The 20,496-nt window shown below is 34.5% G+C and overlaps 1 protein-coding gene across 5 annotated transcripts in view; it reads right to left on the bottom strand.

Annotated features, from left to right (window-relative positions):
- The window catches only part of LOC115066231 (transcription initiation factor IIB), a 159,829-nt gene that overhangs the window by 50,346 nt on the left and 88,987 nt on the right, over positions 1-20,496 (bottom strand). The window contains exon 5 of one of the 5 annotated variants that reach the window (XM_049446049.1): positions 11,745-11,986. The exons of the other annotated variants lie outside the window; for them this stretch is intronic. Coding sequence (XP_049302006.1) covers positions 11,825-11,986 — 162 coding nt within the window. The 3' untranslated portion in view covers positions 11,745-11,824. Of the gene's footprint in view, positions 1-11,744; positions 11,987-20,496 lie in introns of those variants that run through there. 5 annotated transcript variants of the gene reach the window in all.

Genomic DNA, 20,496 nt, shown 5'->3' with positions numbered 1-20,496 from the left:
TAAATAATTACTATTATATAATTATAAGAAATATATATATATATACATATATATGTTATAGTTTTGAAAGTTCCTATCTTATGAAATAAAATACATTTATGTTCATGTTATTCAAATTGTGTTTTTTATTTTAGAATTGTCGTTTAATTCAACTTGAAAACAACGCTGCCAGGGCATTTCGTTTTTGTTGGGCTTCGTCTCTTTGCAATGATGGAACACTAACTTCAGATGTTTGGGCCTCCTCTTCGTCCAATTCTATGCAATCAATGTTTTGCTGACCTTCATTGATTATAATCACGTTATGTATTATCATGCACGTTAATAAAATAATTTTTGGAATATGAGCGAGCTGTACACCAATAAATTTTAAAATTCTGAGCTTTTGTTTTAATATCCCGAACGCTTGTTCAACAAAAACTCGGTTAGTGCTTAAAATAGTGTTAAATTTGCTCTGCTGCGATGTTAAAAAACCATTATCCCGATATGGCACCATGAGAAACGTTTCTAGCAGATAAGCTGCGTCGCCTAAGAAGTGGTGATTTGGTGGAATTTTTAATTCACCGCTTACTAGTGCTCTACGAAATGGGCTCCTTTGCCACACTGATGCGTCATGACATCGTCCGGGACAGCCGACAAAGACGTCCAGAAATTTCATATCGCTGTCAACAATGGCCTATACAAATTGCTTATTTTGATTTGACAAGAGATGAGTATACATGTGTAATTATCTGTGCAATGATGGAAAACGTCCCTTTCCTGTTATAGAAACTTATTGCATCATTTTTTGGTTGTGATATGGGAATGTGCGTTCCGTCAATGCATCCTAATACAAAAGGAAATATATTGTGGCGACGTTGAGAAAACCCATCAGCGATCTTTGTTTGAGCTGCAGTAGTAGTTGGAAATTTTATTATTGTCGATTTTAGACGACATATCGCTCATTTGCTGCAAGACCGGCATAATTCAAAAAACGTGATTTTTGAGTTAATGCTGCAGAATTGTTCGTTATATCATACTTCATGTTGAGTGAAAAATTCATATGAATACCTCTTATATGCTCCGCTTGAGAAGAGGTGTAAGGTTGGAGTCATCGTGTAAGGTTGTAGTAAGTTGAAAACCTTAAACGCGTTTTCTGGCGAATCGATTTTTTTGACTTATGCCGGTCTTGCAGCAAATGAGCGATATAAGTTTGAGGATTTTAATAAATGCTCTATAAGTGGCGCCCAATCCTACATCAAATCTGTCACTAATTTGTCGAAATGATGTATTATTGGCAAGCTTCCAAATTGTCAAATAAAATGCCTTTTCCATGGAAACTGCAGTACGACCTGTTGATGATTCGGTCCACATTGGTTGTAGCATAGTCATCAGCCTCTGAAATTGCAGCGAACACGTTTTATGTTATCCATATTTGAAATTCAATTGTGTACTTACCTTGAACGTGCTTCTTCGCATCCGAAAATGGGAATAAAATATATCGTCTTCCATCAATACAATAGATCCACAAAAATTTTTATTTTTCACCACCTTTCTTCTCGTTAAATTCAAAGTCCTTAATAAAAACTGCCGCTTCTTTTTTTCTTTTCAATTAGTTTTTTTATTAACTTAATATTTGAAAAATTAGCTAACGCAGAGTTGCGTTGAAAATCAGCTTTGCATTTCATACGCATTTTTTCGAGTTATGCATCGCAACTTGCGTTTAGGAAGTCGGCCGATGTAAAGGATTTTTTGCATACTGCGATTTTATTACTATCAACTTCCAGGAAATAATTGTTTGTATAAGGTCTTATCCTTGGTTTTATGTCATGTTTAGCCTTTTTTACTGTTTTTGCTTCAACTTCAATTAAGCCACCAAGAAATATTTTGCGTAAATTGCATGAGCCTAGTTCCCAGTACTGTGTGTGTATATATTGCTGTTCTTCAAAAGTGATTCTATCTGCGCATTTCTTTCTGCACGGTTCCAACCTGCGCACTGCACGTGCCTGAACAACCTTACCAGCGCTTGAGGTGTAACTTTGCCCTTTATTTCTGGAATCTTTTGCATCTTTCTTTGAATATTTTTCTGTTTCCACTTTATTTGCAACACTTATAGAGTTTTCCTAATATTAAGTTTTTATTAAAATCGCTTTATAAATGCAATCACTATAAAACTTACATCATTATTTTCAGAACTGGAACTTGCTGCAGTACATCCACTTATATTAAAATTTGGATCAATAATGGAATCATCACTATCGAAATCTACGTTGCTTATATTATTCAATAAATCACTTTCCCTTTTTGAAGTTATTAGCACAACGACTTGTTCTCAACTGATCGCTTATGTGCGCAATAATGCGTTGTGAGCACGCATCCAAACAAACTTATGTTGAGTTAAAATGCCGTTATCTTCGAAGCAAATTATTGCATAATATTTTAAGTATACTTAAGATGTTTTGCAAAATGTAAGAAGTTCTCTCTTTGAATATTCGAGTTTTTTCAAAACAACTTATGTCGATTTAAGTGAAGAAATTATAAGAATAGAAGTTTAACATATGAGCGTAAGAGGACATAAGATGTTTCATTGAATACATATTTTTAATTTTTTTTAATATTAATAGAGCTTCAGTTGACATAAGTTTAAATGAAGAAACCTTTAACAACCAATAAAGCATCTCATAAAATTTAAGTTTACTTAAGATGTTTTAATGAATGTAATATTTTCAAAAATAAAGATAAGAAAAATACAAAAGGCGATAACTTTCTTTAAAATTGGAATTTTTTAAATCGAATTGGACACAAATATGGACTATGAATAGGAGAACTAGAATATGATCTTTACTCGATTTTGATTTAAGTCGACTTAAGATGTTATGGTAAAACGACACAGATATATTGACTTTTTGTTATAAAGTGGTTATAATTTTTGGTTATCATGCACTCATATTGAAACAAATTTTGAGTTTTCGTTATAAATTGGATAAATTTGGTTATTATATCTGTCAGCGATTTCCATTTATTTTTGATGATACATTGGTTTGTATTTTAGGCGACGATATATACATTATTATATTTAAAATGCGAATTTTGGGTATAAAGTGGTTATATTTTTTCGGTTATCATGCCATCATATTGAAACAAAATTTGGGTTTTCGTACTGTACTTTACACTTTATTACGTAATATTATTATATAATATTACTTATACATATGTATATACAATATTACTAATACATGTATATAATATTACTTATTTGCTTAATAAATTTAAAAAAGAAAATATCCATATGCATGAATAGAGGAATTTTTGCGAAAAAGAGGAGTTTCAGCGAATTGTCTTATCATCACATGGCAACGCTCCATTTCGTCGTAATTTTTGGTAAACAAATGAGGTTCAAACGAGTGTAAAATGTAATTTTTAAAATAAAGATTTTTTATGTAAAAAACCTGCTAAAAGTGTAAAATATGGATTTATTTAAAACATTATAATGTAATTTAATTAATTTGAAGAAAAAAAATGTGAATAAAGTGTGTTTATCGTGGTGAAATAGAAAGATATTACCAGTTAAAGTTTGATTATTTTTGGGAAAATTTTTTATTTCTTATTAATTTTATAACTCAATGAAAAAAAATTATTATGAACGATGAAACTCATAGTTTTGTAGGAAATTTACTGCTCTATAAAAATGGTCTGTTATGATTTTTCGTTTAATAGCGGGATTCTGTAACCAGTCTCTAGTCTCTATTTGAGACATTTTGAGGCAAAGTCTCAATTTGAGACTAGTTACTATTCACTAAACAGTCTCTAGCGTTAGTCTCAAAATATTGAGACCTAGTAGTTAGCAAGTCACAAACTAAAAAGAGCTCTTGTCTGCCATTTTGAATATACTGAATAGAGATCATCATAGATATTAATCGATTGTCGTATTTTTATATTTTGTAAGCAACTCAAACACGAAAAAGTTAAAAATGAATTAATTTTACATAAATTTCGTAAATATTATGAAACAAAGTCAACATATATTTTCATTTTTATTGATAACTATGTTTTTTGACGATGTTATAGATATTTTAATATTTGTTATCGACATATTTATTTCCATTCAAGTGTAAAAACATCTCTGAATGATGAAATGTAATAGATTTTGTGACTGTCACTTACAGAATAGCAAAATCGTCTCAAGTCTCAAAAATTGTCTCTAACTTAAAATCTCAAATTTAGAGACTTGAGACTGTCTCACGTTACAGAATCGCACGGTAAGTTAAGCGTTTACGAGATATTCATCGTCAAACATCACTGCATATTAAGGTGGATCAAAAAAAAAAATTTTTTTCGTATGGTACTCTGATGGTAAGCCTCTTCAAAAACCTATGAGTTTCATCATTCATAATGATTTTTTTCATTGAGTTATAATATTCATAAGAAATAAAAAATTTTCCCAAAAATAATCAAACTTTAACTGTTATTATCTTTTAAACGGTTGGGTTTACGAAAAAATCATAGGAGACCTTTTTGTAGAGCATTCAATTTCCTACAAAATCTAAGGAACAAGATATTTTTTCAAGTAGTTGGAAGCGAGATATACATTTTTCTATCTGATAATAAGAAAAAATAAAAAACTGTATAAAGGAGGACCTTCCCTTTACAATTAAGAACTCATATTTTGACAGGCTTTCTTAGAGGTGTCTAGGAACCTATTTTTCTGAGTACCAAAAGAAAACCAAAAACTTTTTTTTGAATCACCCTAATGAACACAGATATTTTTCTTACTTGGTATGAAAATACGTTTATTCCTAAAGTGAAGAAATTTCAAAAGGATATGGGGAAAGAGGGCGACGTATTGTTGTTGTTGTTAAGTAATGCGCCAACGCACCCTTCCGCTGAAACACTAAATCGAGAAAAAGGGAAGTTCAAAGTTAAGTTTTTACCCCCTAACGTAGCATCGACATTGCCACCAATGGACCAAAGTATCATTGAAGCTTTAAAACGTTTATACAGAAAGCAACTATTGCGTCGTCTTTTGACAACAGAGGACAGTGAAATAGAAACGACGTTTAAAGTTTTTTAAGGAAACAAATTTAAAAGATTGTTGTTATATGCTGGTAGAAGCGTGGAACTCTGTGGAATTGCAAACAATAAAAAGGGCTTGGAATAAATTATTAAAATTAACTCTATATAATTCCTCGGTTAAACCGCATGACGTTTTAAAGAAATAACAGAAGCAATGAAAATTGGTGAAGGGTGCGATGAAGAAAATATTAAGCAACGGCTGAACTGCGATAATGAAGATCCTGGATTCCAAATATTAACTGATGAAGAAATCATTGAGGATTTGAACAATAACAAGAGAGAAGATGAAGAAGAGACTGAAATTGGGGATGTATGTCAAGTACCATCTCACGCAGAAGCTTTTGATATTGTCTTTAAGTGGTTTGAAAGACAGGATGTATCGGATCCCATACAGTTGTTACAACTGAAACGCATCAGGAACTCGGCCGCAATGAAACGATGTGATTCTTTACGTCAAAGAATAATAACAAGTTATTTTCAACCAAAATTTTAAATTACATAGGCATTATGTAATACATTATTTATCGATATAGCTCGGTTTTTATGCTATATATCGTAGATATTATCTAAACTACACTTCTAAAACTTATTACATAATAAAAATTTATTATATGTAGTATAAATATTGTTTGATTTGCTTTGAAATCGATTATCCAGATTTTCGATTATACGGAATACCCCTGGTTTTATTTGATCCGGATAATCGGGATTCTACTGTATTACCAAAACAGCTCAATCACTTTTAGGGAAAGGTAGATCCAATAAATAAATTAGTTGTGAAAAAAAGTGACTTGAAACTTAGCACGGCTTTCCATGGCACCTTCCGAGATATGTACATGTATGCGCTTTATTGCTTTCACCGCCGATGATCGCCAATTAAGTTCCACCATGAAACTAGACAACCGAAATATCAAACAATTTCAAAATAAATTTAAAAGTATTTGTCCTCACAGGAGGCATGAAAATGTTAAATAATTAATCTGCCAGCGGGTAGAGTTCTCAACGCTTTATTAAGATGAGTACCATCAGCACTGAGTTACAATCAGAGAAGAGGTTTGTATATACATGTCCTCCGGTATTTATAGAACAAAGGAATTTAAAATACCGTAACTTCGAAATATGAATAAACAAAAATAATAACAAGCAGAAATGTACGATAAAAGAGAGATGGGAAATAGAAAGCTTAGATAAAACAGTATTGCCAGATCAGACTTAACATTATTAGAAAATAAACTTAAAACAAACGTAAATAATCCTAAATAACAGTTAATGCGGACAAACCAAATTATAGCGACAGAAAAGGTTTACAACAAGTTTTAAATTAAAAATCTTTCTGCAATATTAAACTGATTAAGTTTAAGAAAAACCTGTGGGAAGGCGTTGCACTGAGGAGAATCATGGAGATGAAAACTTGTCTGCATGCGCGGTTATTTTTCTGCTTGCCAACGCCATTGGAGCAGAAAGTTTGATTTCCATATTCTCGATATCAACGTGTTCTTTGAAGATTGTGTTTTGAACGATGACGAAATTTTTCAAGGCTTAGATGGAAACAATAATAACTACGAAAACGAAGCAATAGTGGATGCATGCAGCGGAACTAGTTCCCCCGAGTCTTAATTCGTCAGGGTTTAAAGAAAGCAAGGAAAATCACTTTCTAATTCATGGTTCAAATGAAGAACTCTCAGCAAAGATTCAACGAGGTTTTAAAAGAACAATTGAATATTATCACCCCTATCACGCATTTCGACTTGGATTGAAATTTTCTCCGTTTGGCGACTTTGGTATCATGCGTTCCGTTCCCGTTCAGTTCAACTTCGAAATTTACAATTCTGCCTATCATGCATTTCGATCCCGTTTTGCTAAGTTGCAATTTTGTTGGCGGAGAACTTTTTGTGTTTTTATTTTGCTGCGAAAATTTTATTATTTGCGTGATTTTTTTTTGAATTTTCTAAAAATGTAAGTAAAACTTGTATTTAAAAGTTGTAAAACACACGATATTTCCAGTTTAAGTGATGTTTTTTGATATGCTTTCAGGTCAAAAACAACAACACCACAGCAATATGGAAAATTGGCAGATATGATGGAGAGTAAGCTAGATATAGCCAACGGTTTCCACCAGCGTCCTAAGGAAGATGTGCAGGCTTTTTGGAAAGAGGTAGCATCAAATTTACTTGCCGTCGTTTCTTCCGCAAACGTATCTAGGACATACTTGAATGCGTCCTTATTCAGACGAAAGTTTTTTTGAATCTAAATAAGTAAACAAATTGTAAGAAAAATGTCTACTTTCGCGTGCAATTACTTACACCCCGTCATTCATCTGGAAGGGATCGCACATATCTCGTAATCTTCTCCTTTCAATTCTCACCCCAGCATTCTGAGATGCGCTGCTCTCCTCCTCAACCAGTAATATCGCCGCGGATAAAGATTCCATAGTTACGTTTAATAAAAATAATAACAATATAAAAATTTTACTTTTATTTATTTTCTTTGAACAGCAGTAATTTGTGTATTTTTGCTTTGTTATGTTCCAGTTTCACATATTTCAAAGCAAACAGCTGCAGATTTCGAAAGAGTTATAGCTCTTCCTCTTCTTCTTTCAATCCAATCGCAACGCATGATACCTAATTTCGACTCCGGCGGAGCGTAGAGCGGGAACGTAATCGAAATGCATGATAGGGGTGTATATCAATTTATAAAAGAAAGTAAACAAATTACTGATTTTTTTAAAACGTAGGCTTAAAGTTAACATATGTGAGTGTAACACAAAATAGGAGCTTTTGTGAATCGGTTTCGTAATTTTTTTCCTTAATAGTTTTTTGTTACATTGAATGAATTGGTTGTTTTTATATTATAGAAACTAAATAAATAAATGTAGGTGGGTTCGTGTTAATTAAATTGTATGTTTATTTAACAAAACGTTTTATTTTATATAAGGTTATTTTAAGTAAGTTCATTTCACAAAAATTTTATTTTAAGTTTGCAAGTTTATTTGAACCTGTTCACAGCTTAATTGGGGAAACCTTTGTGCTACGATTTGGTTAACTGATTCAACTTGTTTGTACATTATCGACGTTTTTATACCATTGATCTTTTTTCAAAGAAAGTTTCGTTAACATTTGACCTCTCGGCACACCCGTCCTACATCCGTCATGATTCTCTTTGAATTTCCAATAATAGCAGCTTGTTTACGTAACCTATCAATCACTGGTGATGCATCATTATCTTTTGTTAGATATAACCAGACAAATTTTGAGAATGCGCCTACAACTGATAAAATGTGGTTATAATGTTTTGTGGTAACCGTCAAAGGTTCTAAATGGTGATGGGTGCTTAATGATTGATCATCTTTAGGAGTTGGAGTAAGAAACCCTTCATTCTTGCCCGTTTTTGCGCTTGCTACAATGCACTCTACATTGGAAGTAGGCGTGGCTGTAATGCCACACTCATTGCCCATTTCTGATTCTGCTCCTGCAAAGCCCACCTGCCAAGAAACTTTAGTCTCTGAATTTCTCTCCCATCACAAATCCCACACCGAATATGCGCTTCTTTATATGGCCACTGTAGTAAATGCCACAAGGACCTACTCGCCTCAGTCCTTGTACCGTCCAACGCATTTCTTGGACAGCGGTAATGTCAGCCTTTGCTCTAACGAGGATATCAACTAGCTTGGCACCGGTACCTTCCCAATAATGGGGCCCGACGTTCCACGTGCATGCACTTAAATTGTTATCCTTTATGCGTTTGTCACGGTCGTCAATAAAAAGGAGGTTTCTCTTCCGAGGCTGTTTTTTTTTTTTACTTTTCATTGGGGGTTTTTACGTGGCGGGTCCGAAACCTTGCGCACAACCCTGAGGAGGGATGGTTCATCTTCTTACATTAGCTTGCCTTCAAACGGGTGTTCTTTGGCTATGTAGAGGATATTTGGTTTAAGACCGGAAGTCGTGAGCTGCTTGAGCCATGTGTAAAATAATCGTTTCTGGCCACTAGGGTGGGTCGATGCCGAACTTTTTTCGATTCGGAATTTCTAATAGTGCGGAAAAGTTGCCTTACTACTTCCTGATTCCAATGCAACTTTTTGTTTTGAGATCGGATTGCATCTTCAACCCCAACTCCGGCCTTGAAATTTCAAAAGTTATTTGTCACGTCATTTGCTACCGAAATGGTATATGTGATCATGGCCGTTGGACGAACCGTTCCCGAGATACGAGCGAAAATGCGGCGCGCCACAGCGCAAGGTGAAAATCGGCTTGCGGCCACACTTCTTAATGTTGATTTCGCCGAGCTCTATCACTTACATTCATTTCCCTGCGCCATACGACACATTCGGACTGGTCTCCACATAAATATTTTTTCATCGAGTTCCTTCACTCTTGTCGTTGATTTCGCCGAGTGCTATCACTTATATTCTCTCTACAGAACACAGAACTCAAAATATCTGTATGTAAATTTAAATTTAGATTTGTTTGGCATATATCCGTACAATCTCTCTGAGTCCCAGTTACCTACTTACCAGGATGTTCTTTTGTGTTATCAGTTTGAAAGATTTCGTATAAGGCGACTCCGAGGCGACAACTATGAACCTAGAAGTAAAGAGGTTACAGAAATAGTTGCAAAAAAGGTTGAGAATACTTTCAAAAAGTCATCTATTGCGATAGTTTCATACACCAGAGTTGTGCTCTCCACATACCATAAGAAATTTCTAACTCTTAAACAAATGTTTTTAAGGAACCCAATAGGTTTGAGCTCTAAAAGAGACGACTTGGTCTCTTCTGTCGGAAAATTATTTGACATCGCTGCTTGTAAATGCATTTATTTTTCTTCTTGCACTTGTCCAAAGGAAAGGAAAGTTCCTATCAATGAACAACCATTTCTCTTGGACCAGAGAACCAGAAGAATTGGTCGCATTGGAAGTGTTGATCTACCTGAAACAAAAAAGATTACAAAGAAAAATGAACGAAATTGACTCTGTATGTGGGCTGTATTTTGACGGCCGCAAAGAGAATACACTTACACAAGTCAGCGAAGGTGAAAAGTACTGCCGCGACACTGTGAGGAACATATTTCTCTTATAGCGGAACCTGGTTGTCATTACTTTGGCCACGTCACCTCTCCTTCCGGTCAACTGAGGTTGAGTCGCAAGCTATATGGCAAAATTTACAAGACAATTCAGTTGATGTGGAACATCTAGAAGTTGTCGGTGCTGATGGCACCAACACGAACACAGGTTGGAAAGGTGGAATCATTCGGAAACTAGAAGAAAAAATAGGTAGGCCATTACAGTGGGTTGTTTGTCTTCTACATTTCAACGAACTTCCATTTCGTGCTCTTTTCGAACACATAGATGGTGTCTCAAAGAGTCCAAATACATTCTCAGGCGACATAGGTAAATTGCTCCCTGATTGTGAGAAGTTGTCTGTTGTCAAATTTGAAAGTCTTTCATCCTGCCAATTACCTTCTGAGGTTATTAATCCGACCCAACTTAGCACAGACCAAGCTTATTTCTATAAAATATCAGAAGCTGTTATTTCCGGTTAATGTTCCTCAGATTTAGCGTCGATGCATCCAGGTAACATGTGCAAATCCCGCTGGCTCACCTGTGCAAATAGAATTCTGAGATTATACATTTCTACTGACAAACCAACAAAGGAAATAAAGATTTTGGTCAAGTACATACTTATAGTTTACTCACCTTTGTGGTTCTCAATAAGATTCAACAGTTCAATCAAAGATGGCTCGCGCCATCTTTATGCTGCAATTCAAAGGTCGAGATACTTACCTGCTAAACTGCGCAAGGTTGTCGATTCATCCATTCAACAGAATGCTTTCTTTGCTCTTCCAGAAAACATTCTCCTTAGTATCATGACTGATGACTAGTCAGACTGGTGACAGAAGCATCTTCTAAAGTTATTGGCCCCCAATCTCGTGATCGTTTTATACACTCTACACTGAAATCTAGGCAACAAGTGCCAAAGTTTAGTACAAAATCTGATTTTATCAATAAATTTGACACAGATTCAGACTAAAACAAGCCTGACATATGGTTGGTTGGTTGGGTTGGGCTTGGGAGGAACCCGAAGAGCAGCCACCTCCACGCGGTGGGTTCTGGGTGACCAATACAGGTTAGCTGAGAGCTGCAACAATTTTCACCTTGCGCTGTGGCGCGCCGCCTTTTCGCTCGTATCTCGGGAACAGTTCGTCCTACGGCCATGATCACATATACCATTTCGGTAGCAAATGACGTGACAAATAACTTTTGTTATTTGTATTTGTACATTTTGCCATGAGATGCGTATTTCAGGCGCTAGGTAGACAATTTCACGATTTTAGGCGAATTTCCGAAATTTCAAGGCCGTAGTTCGGGTTGAAGATGCAATCCGATCTCAAAACAAAAAGTTGCATTGGAGTCAGGAAGTACTAAGGCAACTTTTCCGCACTATTAGAAATCCCGAATCGGAAAAAGTCCGGAATCGACCCACCCTACTGGCCACTCCCAAGTGAATGGCAATCAGAGAACTGTCCTCAGTTGCGTGAAATTCAACATAAAACTCCATCCTCAAAATGTTTTACTTAAATTCCAATTATTAAAAAAGTAAGCTAAAAAAAAAGAATAAAGAAAATAATAAAATATAAGATTTTAAAGGTACAGTTACAGACCAATCAGTAGCTGAGTATTTGTAATTAAAACTAAGTTAATATCATTTTTTTAATTGCAAACTATAGATTTTAAGTTTATTTATTCTATCACCATTAGAATAATTAGTTTAAGCTATAAAATCTACATCTGTGGCAGTTGATCAATAGGCGTAGTGAACTTGAAATCCTCAGGAAATAGCTTCAGTGCATGTGGATACATCAATTTGTACGATTGCCTTATGGTCACATCAGCCACGCCTGCAATGTCTCCAATTTCTTTTTGACTACGTTTATGTTCAGAAGCCTATAAATAAATATGCACACATTTTATAACGGAAAAGCACAAGCATATAAATTTTGTATAAACCAGACATATATACATATTAGTCAATTATTGATACTTTCAATAGTTCGCCTTTTAATGTCACAATCTTTTTATTCTCTTGGATATTGCTGCTACAGATTATTAAGGCAGGTTTGATCACCTAACGGTTGTTTGTAACACGTAAAACTAATCGAGATAGATATAGAGTTATATATATGTACATAAATGACGAAGGGCGAATTGGAATTACGTTGTGTGTCCATCCGTCTGTCTCTGCAAACTGTAACTGCTTAAAAATTGTAATAAAATTCGGTACATAACATCCTTCTAATGTTGCTAAGCGACAGTCCGAAAATGAGAGTAATCCGTTTACAAACACGTCTACCTTCCATTTAACAAAATTTAAAATTCCGTCGGATTCTTTCACATTCCAGTATACAAAGCATCATTTAATACGACGGGATGATTGTTAAATGCCTGATTGCTATCCGGTTTCGCTAATTTGGCGCTAATGTAACGTAAAAATGTTAAAAGAGCCCTAGTACTAAAGTTAGTTGTAATTGATCGAGTATGTACCGAGTTATCTGATTTTATCCAAATGAGGCCGGTGCCATCCCCATGGGAATCTGGAAAAGTTCCATGAAGATCCGATGCTTTCGAGCCAAATTTTGTTCAACGATTAGACACATTCCTGGCTCAATGGTTGTGTAAACAACCAAAATTGTGGGATTTGGGACCAAGAGCAACATGAAGAAATTCAAGATCTGTCATTTCATTCAGAAAAAATTATAGTTTGGTGTGGTTTGTGGAATCATCGATCCACATTTATTAAAAACTAATGCCTGAAAGAACGTAACACAAAATTGAAGCCACTGATATCGGCCACATTTGGTTTCAACAAGACGGCGCCACTTCTCACACATCGCATCAATCAATAAATTTATTGATAGAACACTTCGGTAAGCAGATAATTCCTCTTTTGGGCCGGTCGATTGGCCACCAAATTCGTTTGACATCAAACCCTTAGATTTTTTCCTTTAGGGATATCTAAAGTCTAGTCTATGCGGACAATCTCGCTTCTTTTCAGGCTTTGGTACAAAACATCAGACATGCCATTCGAGTTACCTGTCGAAATGCTCAAACGGGTCATCGAAAATGGGACTCAGCAGATGGAACATATGAGAGGTAGCCACGACCAATATTTGAAAGAGATAATCTTCAAGAAATAAATGTCAAAGAATGGTTTCTCGAATGATAATAAGCATTCCCTATTAAATTTGAAGTTTCAATGTTTTTGGAACGAAGTTCCTTACGGCAGGCTTGGAGAAGATAGGGATTTTGCTGCGGGACCTAACTGAAAAAAAGTGATAGTAAAACCGTAAGAAAAAACCCGTAAGAAAAAGACTGTAAGATCGCTAGTTATAGCCTACCTTTAGGTTTTGCAAAATTGTGTATGCAAATTAGTTTTGGGTGAGAATTGTGCTTGCACTAAGTACGTTTATGGGGATTTGAATTGTTGCATATTTTTTGGCGCAGGTTGGTTAATGGTTTGAGGAAATAACCCGTAAGAAAAAGACTGTTAGATCGCTAGTTATAGCCTACCTTTAGGTTTTGCAAAATTGTGTCAGAGAACGTATATTTATAGAGAAGGTCCAACAACGGACAAGCGTGTAAACTGTCAAAAGCTAACAAAAGCGTGTTTCACCACAACTAGCTAAGAAGGAGAAATATTTAACAGTGGCGTGTGAACAGAGCTGAGCATTCATTGAAAGTTATACTCAGAAACATGCATTGCTATTACAGACATATGTTGGCCTTTTGCTTATATTTTTATATGCTTACATGACATCATATTAATTGATATGAATATCATTTTGCGATTTTTTCTGAATTCATTCAAAATTGATAACGTTATCACACAATTATGCCATTTTCAAAGTAATATTTGTAGTTAATGTACAAATAAGAGCTACATTTTAAATGTTTCATATGTTTCATAATATATTATAAATTCACAAATGTGAATGTATGTACAATGTACATACATGTGTATGTGGATATGCTATATATTACAATAATATTATATGTATGTAATTTATATTTCATTTAAATTTTCATACGCATCTACATATTAGCACATAATTACATACATATGTAAGTACACTTCAAATTCAAATCGTGATGTTATCATTTATCAGTAAAAAGTGTGCGCACATTGCTCTATATGTACATGCATATGTGTACGACATTCCACACAAAACACACATATAATCCCTGCCAACCATGAGCGGGTAAAACACCAGATAATCAGCAGGTAACATGGTGGTAAACATATAGAATGTTTCTTAAGCCGGGCAGATATTTTACCCACTCACGTACGTATACATGTGATCATACAACAAAAAATAACCCGAAAATGTGCGTTGGTGTTAGTGAATAGAGAAAAAATGTGTAGTTCTATTGAAATATTTGTCACAAGCGGGTAGCCGTGGTTGGCAGGGATGCATACACAACATACATACTCACATGCGTTCCCATGTAGATATGTATGTATGTCACCCGCATAAACTACAAATATTGCTCTACACAATCGTCTCCATCGTCTCTATTAGCATCAGCAGCGTCAGAAGTCAATATGGCAGCCAAATAGTCGATGCCCAAATTTGTAGAAAAACACACAACAATATTTTCATTCATGAACGCGAGCGCACTTTCAACATGCAAACTTGCTTCATTCATAAAAACAAACACCATTACATCTCCCCGAGCATGCCTTTGTCTACAAGCGTCTTTTCGCGACGGTGGCAAAAGCTAAAAATCATAATTTGAACAATTTCTGAGATTTGTATGAAAAGGAAAAAGTGACAACTTAGTTTATTTGTCGATTCTCAAGTCAAGAAATGTATTACAGAAAATGTTCAATATTCCTCTGATTTATGTGTACAGTCAATCCCGTTTAAGTAGTATTCCGCTTAAATGAAAATCATCCCTCTTAACTGCCCATATCTTGCTGCATCTCAGGGTTTGTTTTTTGAAATACATAGAAATTATTGTTTTAAGTACCACTCGCTTAAATATCCGCATTCGCACATATGTAAGCCATATTATATTTTAATTTTTAACAAATCACAAAAATCTGTATCTTCAATTGTGGCACATAACCGGGAATGACTGTATTTGTCAAGGAATGTAAAAAATATTTTTAAGCGGCTTGCAAAAATCTGGGTCGATATGTATGCACGCTCATACATATACATACATACATATTTACTCAAGTTTGTTGGTAAAGCTGTTAGAACGGCAAGAGAAGCGGTGACAATCGGCGATCGTTCGCTTGTTTTTTCGGCACGGCTCGGATTTTTTACCAACAATACGATGTTGTGACGATTTGCCGCCACTTTGACTCTGACAAAACTTGAGTTTCGCTATTGTTTGTCCGTGTCAACGAAGATTTCGAATGAAGCATTGAGTGTACATATTTACATACATGCATGTAGACTAATTTATAAACAATATAAGGTCTGTCATATTTGTTTACATGTACACATAATTATATGTATGTATATGTATGTACGTGAATATGTGCGGCTGATTGGTCTTTTAAGTGTATTATTACACGAGGCGACAAAAGCTGCTAATTCTCGGGCGATTCTCTTTTGCTGTCGCCCATTACCTTCACACGAGCAACTTGTGTTGCGCAACTCTGTTCGAGTTTTTTTCTCATTCTCTTTCACTTTACTTTAACCCATTGTCTACTCTTTTCTTTAACCCATTGTCGTTTCTTTTTCCTTATGGGTATTTGGGCCACTCTATCACATATATTAATCAGTTCTGACAATTAAGAAATACATTTTATTTATAATTCAAAATTAAAACAAAGATTATATGACAGACTTTCACATAAGTATGTACATATGTCACCCTTTTCGCTATCGTCTGAATCAATTTGTATGGCTTTCTCCATACATTTCAAAATATCTTTAATTAATTCGATACTCGTCATACTCCATTTTCTAAAATATTTATATTATATTATGTATATCTGTATACATATTTGCAAATTACTTGCCAAAAGATGAAATTAAATTTTTTAAATATATTCCAAATATTAATTTAAAAAAAAATATACGCAAATGCAACTATGCTACGAACTGCTACGAATGAGAACACAAAGCGAGTTGCTGAACACTGGAAACTCGGCGCGATTCTCCTCTCTTCGTCGCCCCCTCGCCTATAAACCAAGAGTTGCCGAGACAAAAGTTGCTGCGTGTAATAAGCGAGTAATATGTTATCAAACATACAATGCCCAGCAAATAAATAAATTAATATACATACATATAACTTATTAAACCTACATTAATTAAATTATTAGGTAATACAAACATAATTTTATTATATGTATGTTTCAAAAGATGTTAAGGAATTCGTCATGAAATAACATGTATAGAAAATATACATATGTATGTATGTGTATATATCGATTATATGCAGAGTCGTTTGCGCATTGTAAATATGCGAATCTGTAAGCGTACATTCCTTAACATCGAAAATAGCATTATTTTTCGCATTTAACACTGAAAATGCTCAATTCTGCTATTTTCATGCCCCTGATGTTAAGTGGTGAAACACGCTAATAATTTTCTGTGGTGAAACACGCTCATCCAAAACAGTAAATATCCCAAAATTTTCGTCATCGTAAGCCTTCTCTATAAATATACGTTCTCTGCACTAAGTACGTTTATGGGGAGTTGAATTGTTGCATTTTTTTTGGCGCAGGTTGGTTAATGGTTTGAAGAAATAACCCGTAAGAAAAAGACTGTAAGATCGCTAGTTATAGCCTACCTTTAGGTTTTTCAAATTGTATATGCAAATTAGTTTTGGGTGAGAATTGTGCTTGCACTAAATACTTTTATGGGGAGTTGAATTGTTGCATATTTTTTGGCGCAGGTTGGTTAATGGTTTGAGTTTTTGTTATAATGCTCAAAATGTAGTATTTAACTTTCATTTTAGCGAAGAATTATTGGCAGTTCCTTACGGCAGACTTGGAGGAGATAGGGATTTTGCTGCGGGACCTAACTGAAAAAATTGATAGTAAAACCGTAAGAAAAAGACCGTAAGCTCTTCCAACTCAAAAAGCTATTTATAAGTAGTGTCCGACCGATACCAAATTTTTAGCCGATGCCGATGCCGATTAATCGGCCAGAAAGCAAAGAATCGGCCAATACCGATGCCGATTCCAATTCCATAAAAAAAAATACCTGAATATTAATTCATAAGGATATGTACTTAGTAAACAAATAACATCACAAAATCAAATTTATTTTTATTTATCCAAAAACATATTAATCCTTGTGTTGCCACCCAAAAAAAATCACACTGTCTGCCGCCCAGGGTACCCGGGTACCCGTACGCAAGTTCGTGCCTATAAGTGCGTTATACGTAAAAAGATTTGAGTGCATTCTATCAGGATCTATTTATTGACATCTTAGAAAGGTATTTCTACTTGAATGTACCACATAAATTATGTACAGATACCTTCATAGTCCTAAATCAGGAATAAAACGCGCGTTGCTCTAACGTAAATTTCTCGTTTTTGCGAAGGCCAGTTGCGTGGAATTCGAGTGGTGGGGAAACAGGTCGCTCTTTGAATTGCTTTCTACCTCAGGAACGTTCAAGAATTCCGTGAAACGAATACAAGCTAGGCAGTTAAGTTTCCGTCGTTGACTCACGGCAGTCACTCCAGTTGATCGATATTCGTAGTTATTTATTTATTGTAATACTATTGAAAAAAGTTTTTGAAGTAATAGTAAAGATATTTGTATTTTATTTATATACCTCAGATAAATAAAACAATGGAAGAGTTATCGAAAGCACAGTTTTTGAGGTAATGTAAATACAATAAATACACGATTTATTTACCACGATGGGTTTTTAATTTTATCGAAAATTTAATACGAAAAATATGAATAAAATAAAATAAAAAGAAAAACAAAGCTCTAATACTTCTTATACGTAGTACGTTGCACTATGATTATGAAATTTCTGATGCAGCTCACAAAAAACCAAATGATTTTGTTTTATAATCAAACAAAAGCTGGCGTTGACACCATGGATCAAATGTGTTCGAGGTACTCCACCCAACGGTGAACGTGTAGATGGCCCCTGACTTTCTTTTTCAACATCCCCGACATTGCAGGTGTACCTGCTTACGTCATCTACTATGAGAATAACAGCATGCTTTGCAAGAAAACAAACGGACGAAGACTTTTCCTTCGACAATTGTGAGAAGTATGAGCAATGCCAATGATCGAAGAGTGTGTCCCGAATCAGCAAATAATGCGACACCACTCTACCAAAATCCCAGTCGAAAGTTTCTTTGAAGGGCCAATAGTAGAGATGGTACCCAGAAATTACAAACGTCGAGACGCCACTGAGTGGGGAGTTGTTGTTGGATCTTGTTACATTTGTAACGAGCACCCTATTCGTAAACGCCGAAAGACACGGAAATCCTGCGTTGAGAGCGATAAGCCCGTATGCGATCAGCTTTCAGTGAACACTTCTAAATGTTTACATTGCAATGAGTAATTTATAATTTTTCTTAGTTTTTAAATTAATTCTTAAAATTTAGTTATTCAAATTTCCTTGTTTAAATTATTACTTATATTTCACTGTGCAGAAAGCAAAAAATTCTTTCATTTTTTTGTAACTTCTTGTCGCAAAATAAAATTATTATTATTATTATTATATACAGCATATTTTATCAATAAGTAATTAAAAATGAACATAATTTGTTGTAGTTATCTTATAGATACTTGTTTACTCCTTTTAGATATAAAATAAAATTTTAATCATAATGTATTATATGAATTGGGCCGAACTTCTGTCGGGGTACCCGGGTAGCTGAGACGTGTTTTTATTTTCAAATGTAACATTTCTGAAGTTAGAAAAAAATTTAAACTATGTATAATGTACAATTCGCTAGATAATCGGTTAAACCATGGGGATCCAAGACGATTTTAGCCTGTTTTTTTAGAAAGAATATTATTCAACAAAATACACTCCGGTGGGTACCCGGGTGGCAACACAAGGGTTAACTTATTAATACATAGTGGTTTTCTTATTTTGTAAAACATAAATATAAATTTGGGTATATTTGTACTCATAGTAGTAACTTCTGCTGACTAGATTCACATATTTATGTATATCGTCACCTGAAATGCAAAATAACGTATCATCAAAAAAATCGAAATTGAGTGTCTTATTGATTACGCTTCACTACTTCAAATTACATACATAATATTACATAAGTTCAACATTATCAGGTTCTGCGGTCAGATATAAACCAGTTTCAACCAATATTAAAATATTGTTTCACTCATGTTCCATTTTATTTCGTGTTTCATTCATGCCACTGTAAATTTCCGAAAATGTTGTTACGTTATTTTGCATTTCAGGTGACGATATGTTTTTTTCAATTCTTTAATATCGAGTAACCATATATTTTGAAATAATGATGATTGATTAGAACAATACTTAAGTTAACATAAAAAAAAAATTCAGTTCATATGTAAGAACAAGGATGAGAGTCACTATATGTATATGGACATTTAATAATCAAAATTAAATAATTTTATGTTATAATGTAGAAAAAGAAGTTTATTTGCGTTTTCTCCAAGCAAGCAAGCAAAAAAGGCTTTAGAATTGAAATTAGATTGCAAACAGTATCCCATTCGTTTGCTGTTAGAAAATCTACCAAACCTCGCTCGGCAATGTATAGGTTAATGGCAGCTGTTTGATGCTGTTCATATAGACGATTTAACATCATATATGTGCGGTTCCACATCCAATGTCCTGGATTAAGGTATGGTTTGGCAAACCAATGGTGTCCTGAAACTGTTTTAAATATCAACAAGCCTGTTCACTTCTTTTGAAATGGCCCACAATTTTACGACATTTATTTATATTTAATTCTTTAATGTTCGCCATTTTTAAAATACTATCTTGAATCACTAGTTGTAACGTATGTGCGCAGCATCCTAAACACTTGACTTTTCCTAATCTCATCGCAGCTGTCATGTTGGCTGCATTGTCAGATACAGCAATATGGATTTTCGATGTAATATTATATTCTTCGAGTATATTGTTTAATCCAGCTATTATATTTTCTGCTGTATGATCTTTATCTAATACGCTGGCTGCTAAAATAACTTTTAGCCTACGTGGCCCTTGAACAAAATGAGCTGTGAAACTTAGCAAAGAACACGTCTTCGTGGAATTACTCCATATATCTGTCGTGAAGCTTAGCCATTTGGCTGATGCAACAAGCTGAACTACTTTTTCTTTGACTTTGTCATATGTTTGCGGCATTAATGTTGTACGAAAAAACTTTCCACTTTTAAAACGATATCTGCTTACATTATTTGGATCTGCTATATTTAACCTTCTAAAAGCGCTGCCTTCTACTATATTATAGGGCAGCATGTCGACAA

The sequence above is a fragment of the Bactrocera dorsalis genome, chromosome 1 (genome assembly GCF_023373825.1).
Source record: "Bactrocera dorsalis isolate Fly_Bdor chromosome 1, ASM2337382v1, whole genome shotgun sequence".
Taxonomy (NCBI): Eukaryota; Metazoa; Arthropoda; class Insecta; order Diptera; family Tephritidae; genus Bactrocera; species Bactrocera dorsalis.
Note: the sequence above shows the minus strand (reverse complement) of the source record. Positions and strands in the feature narration are given on the sequence as shown.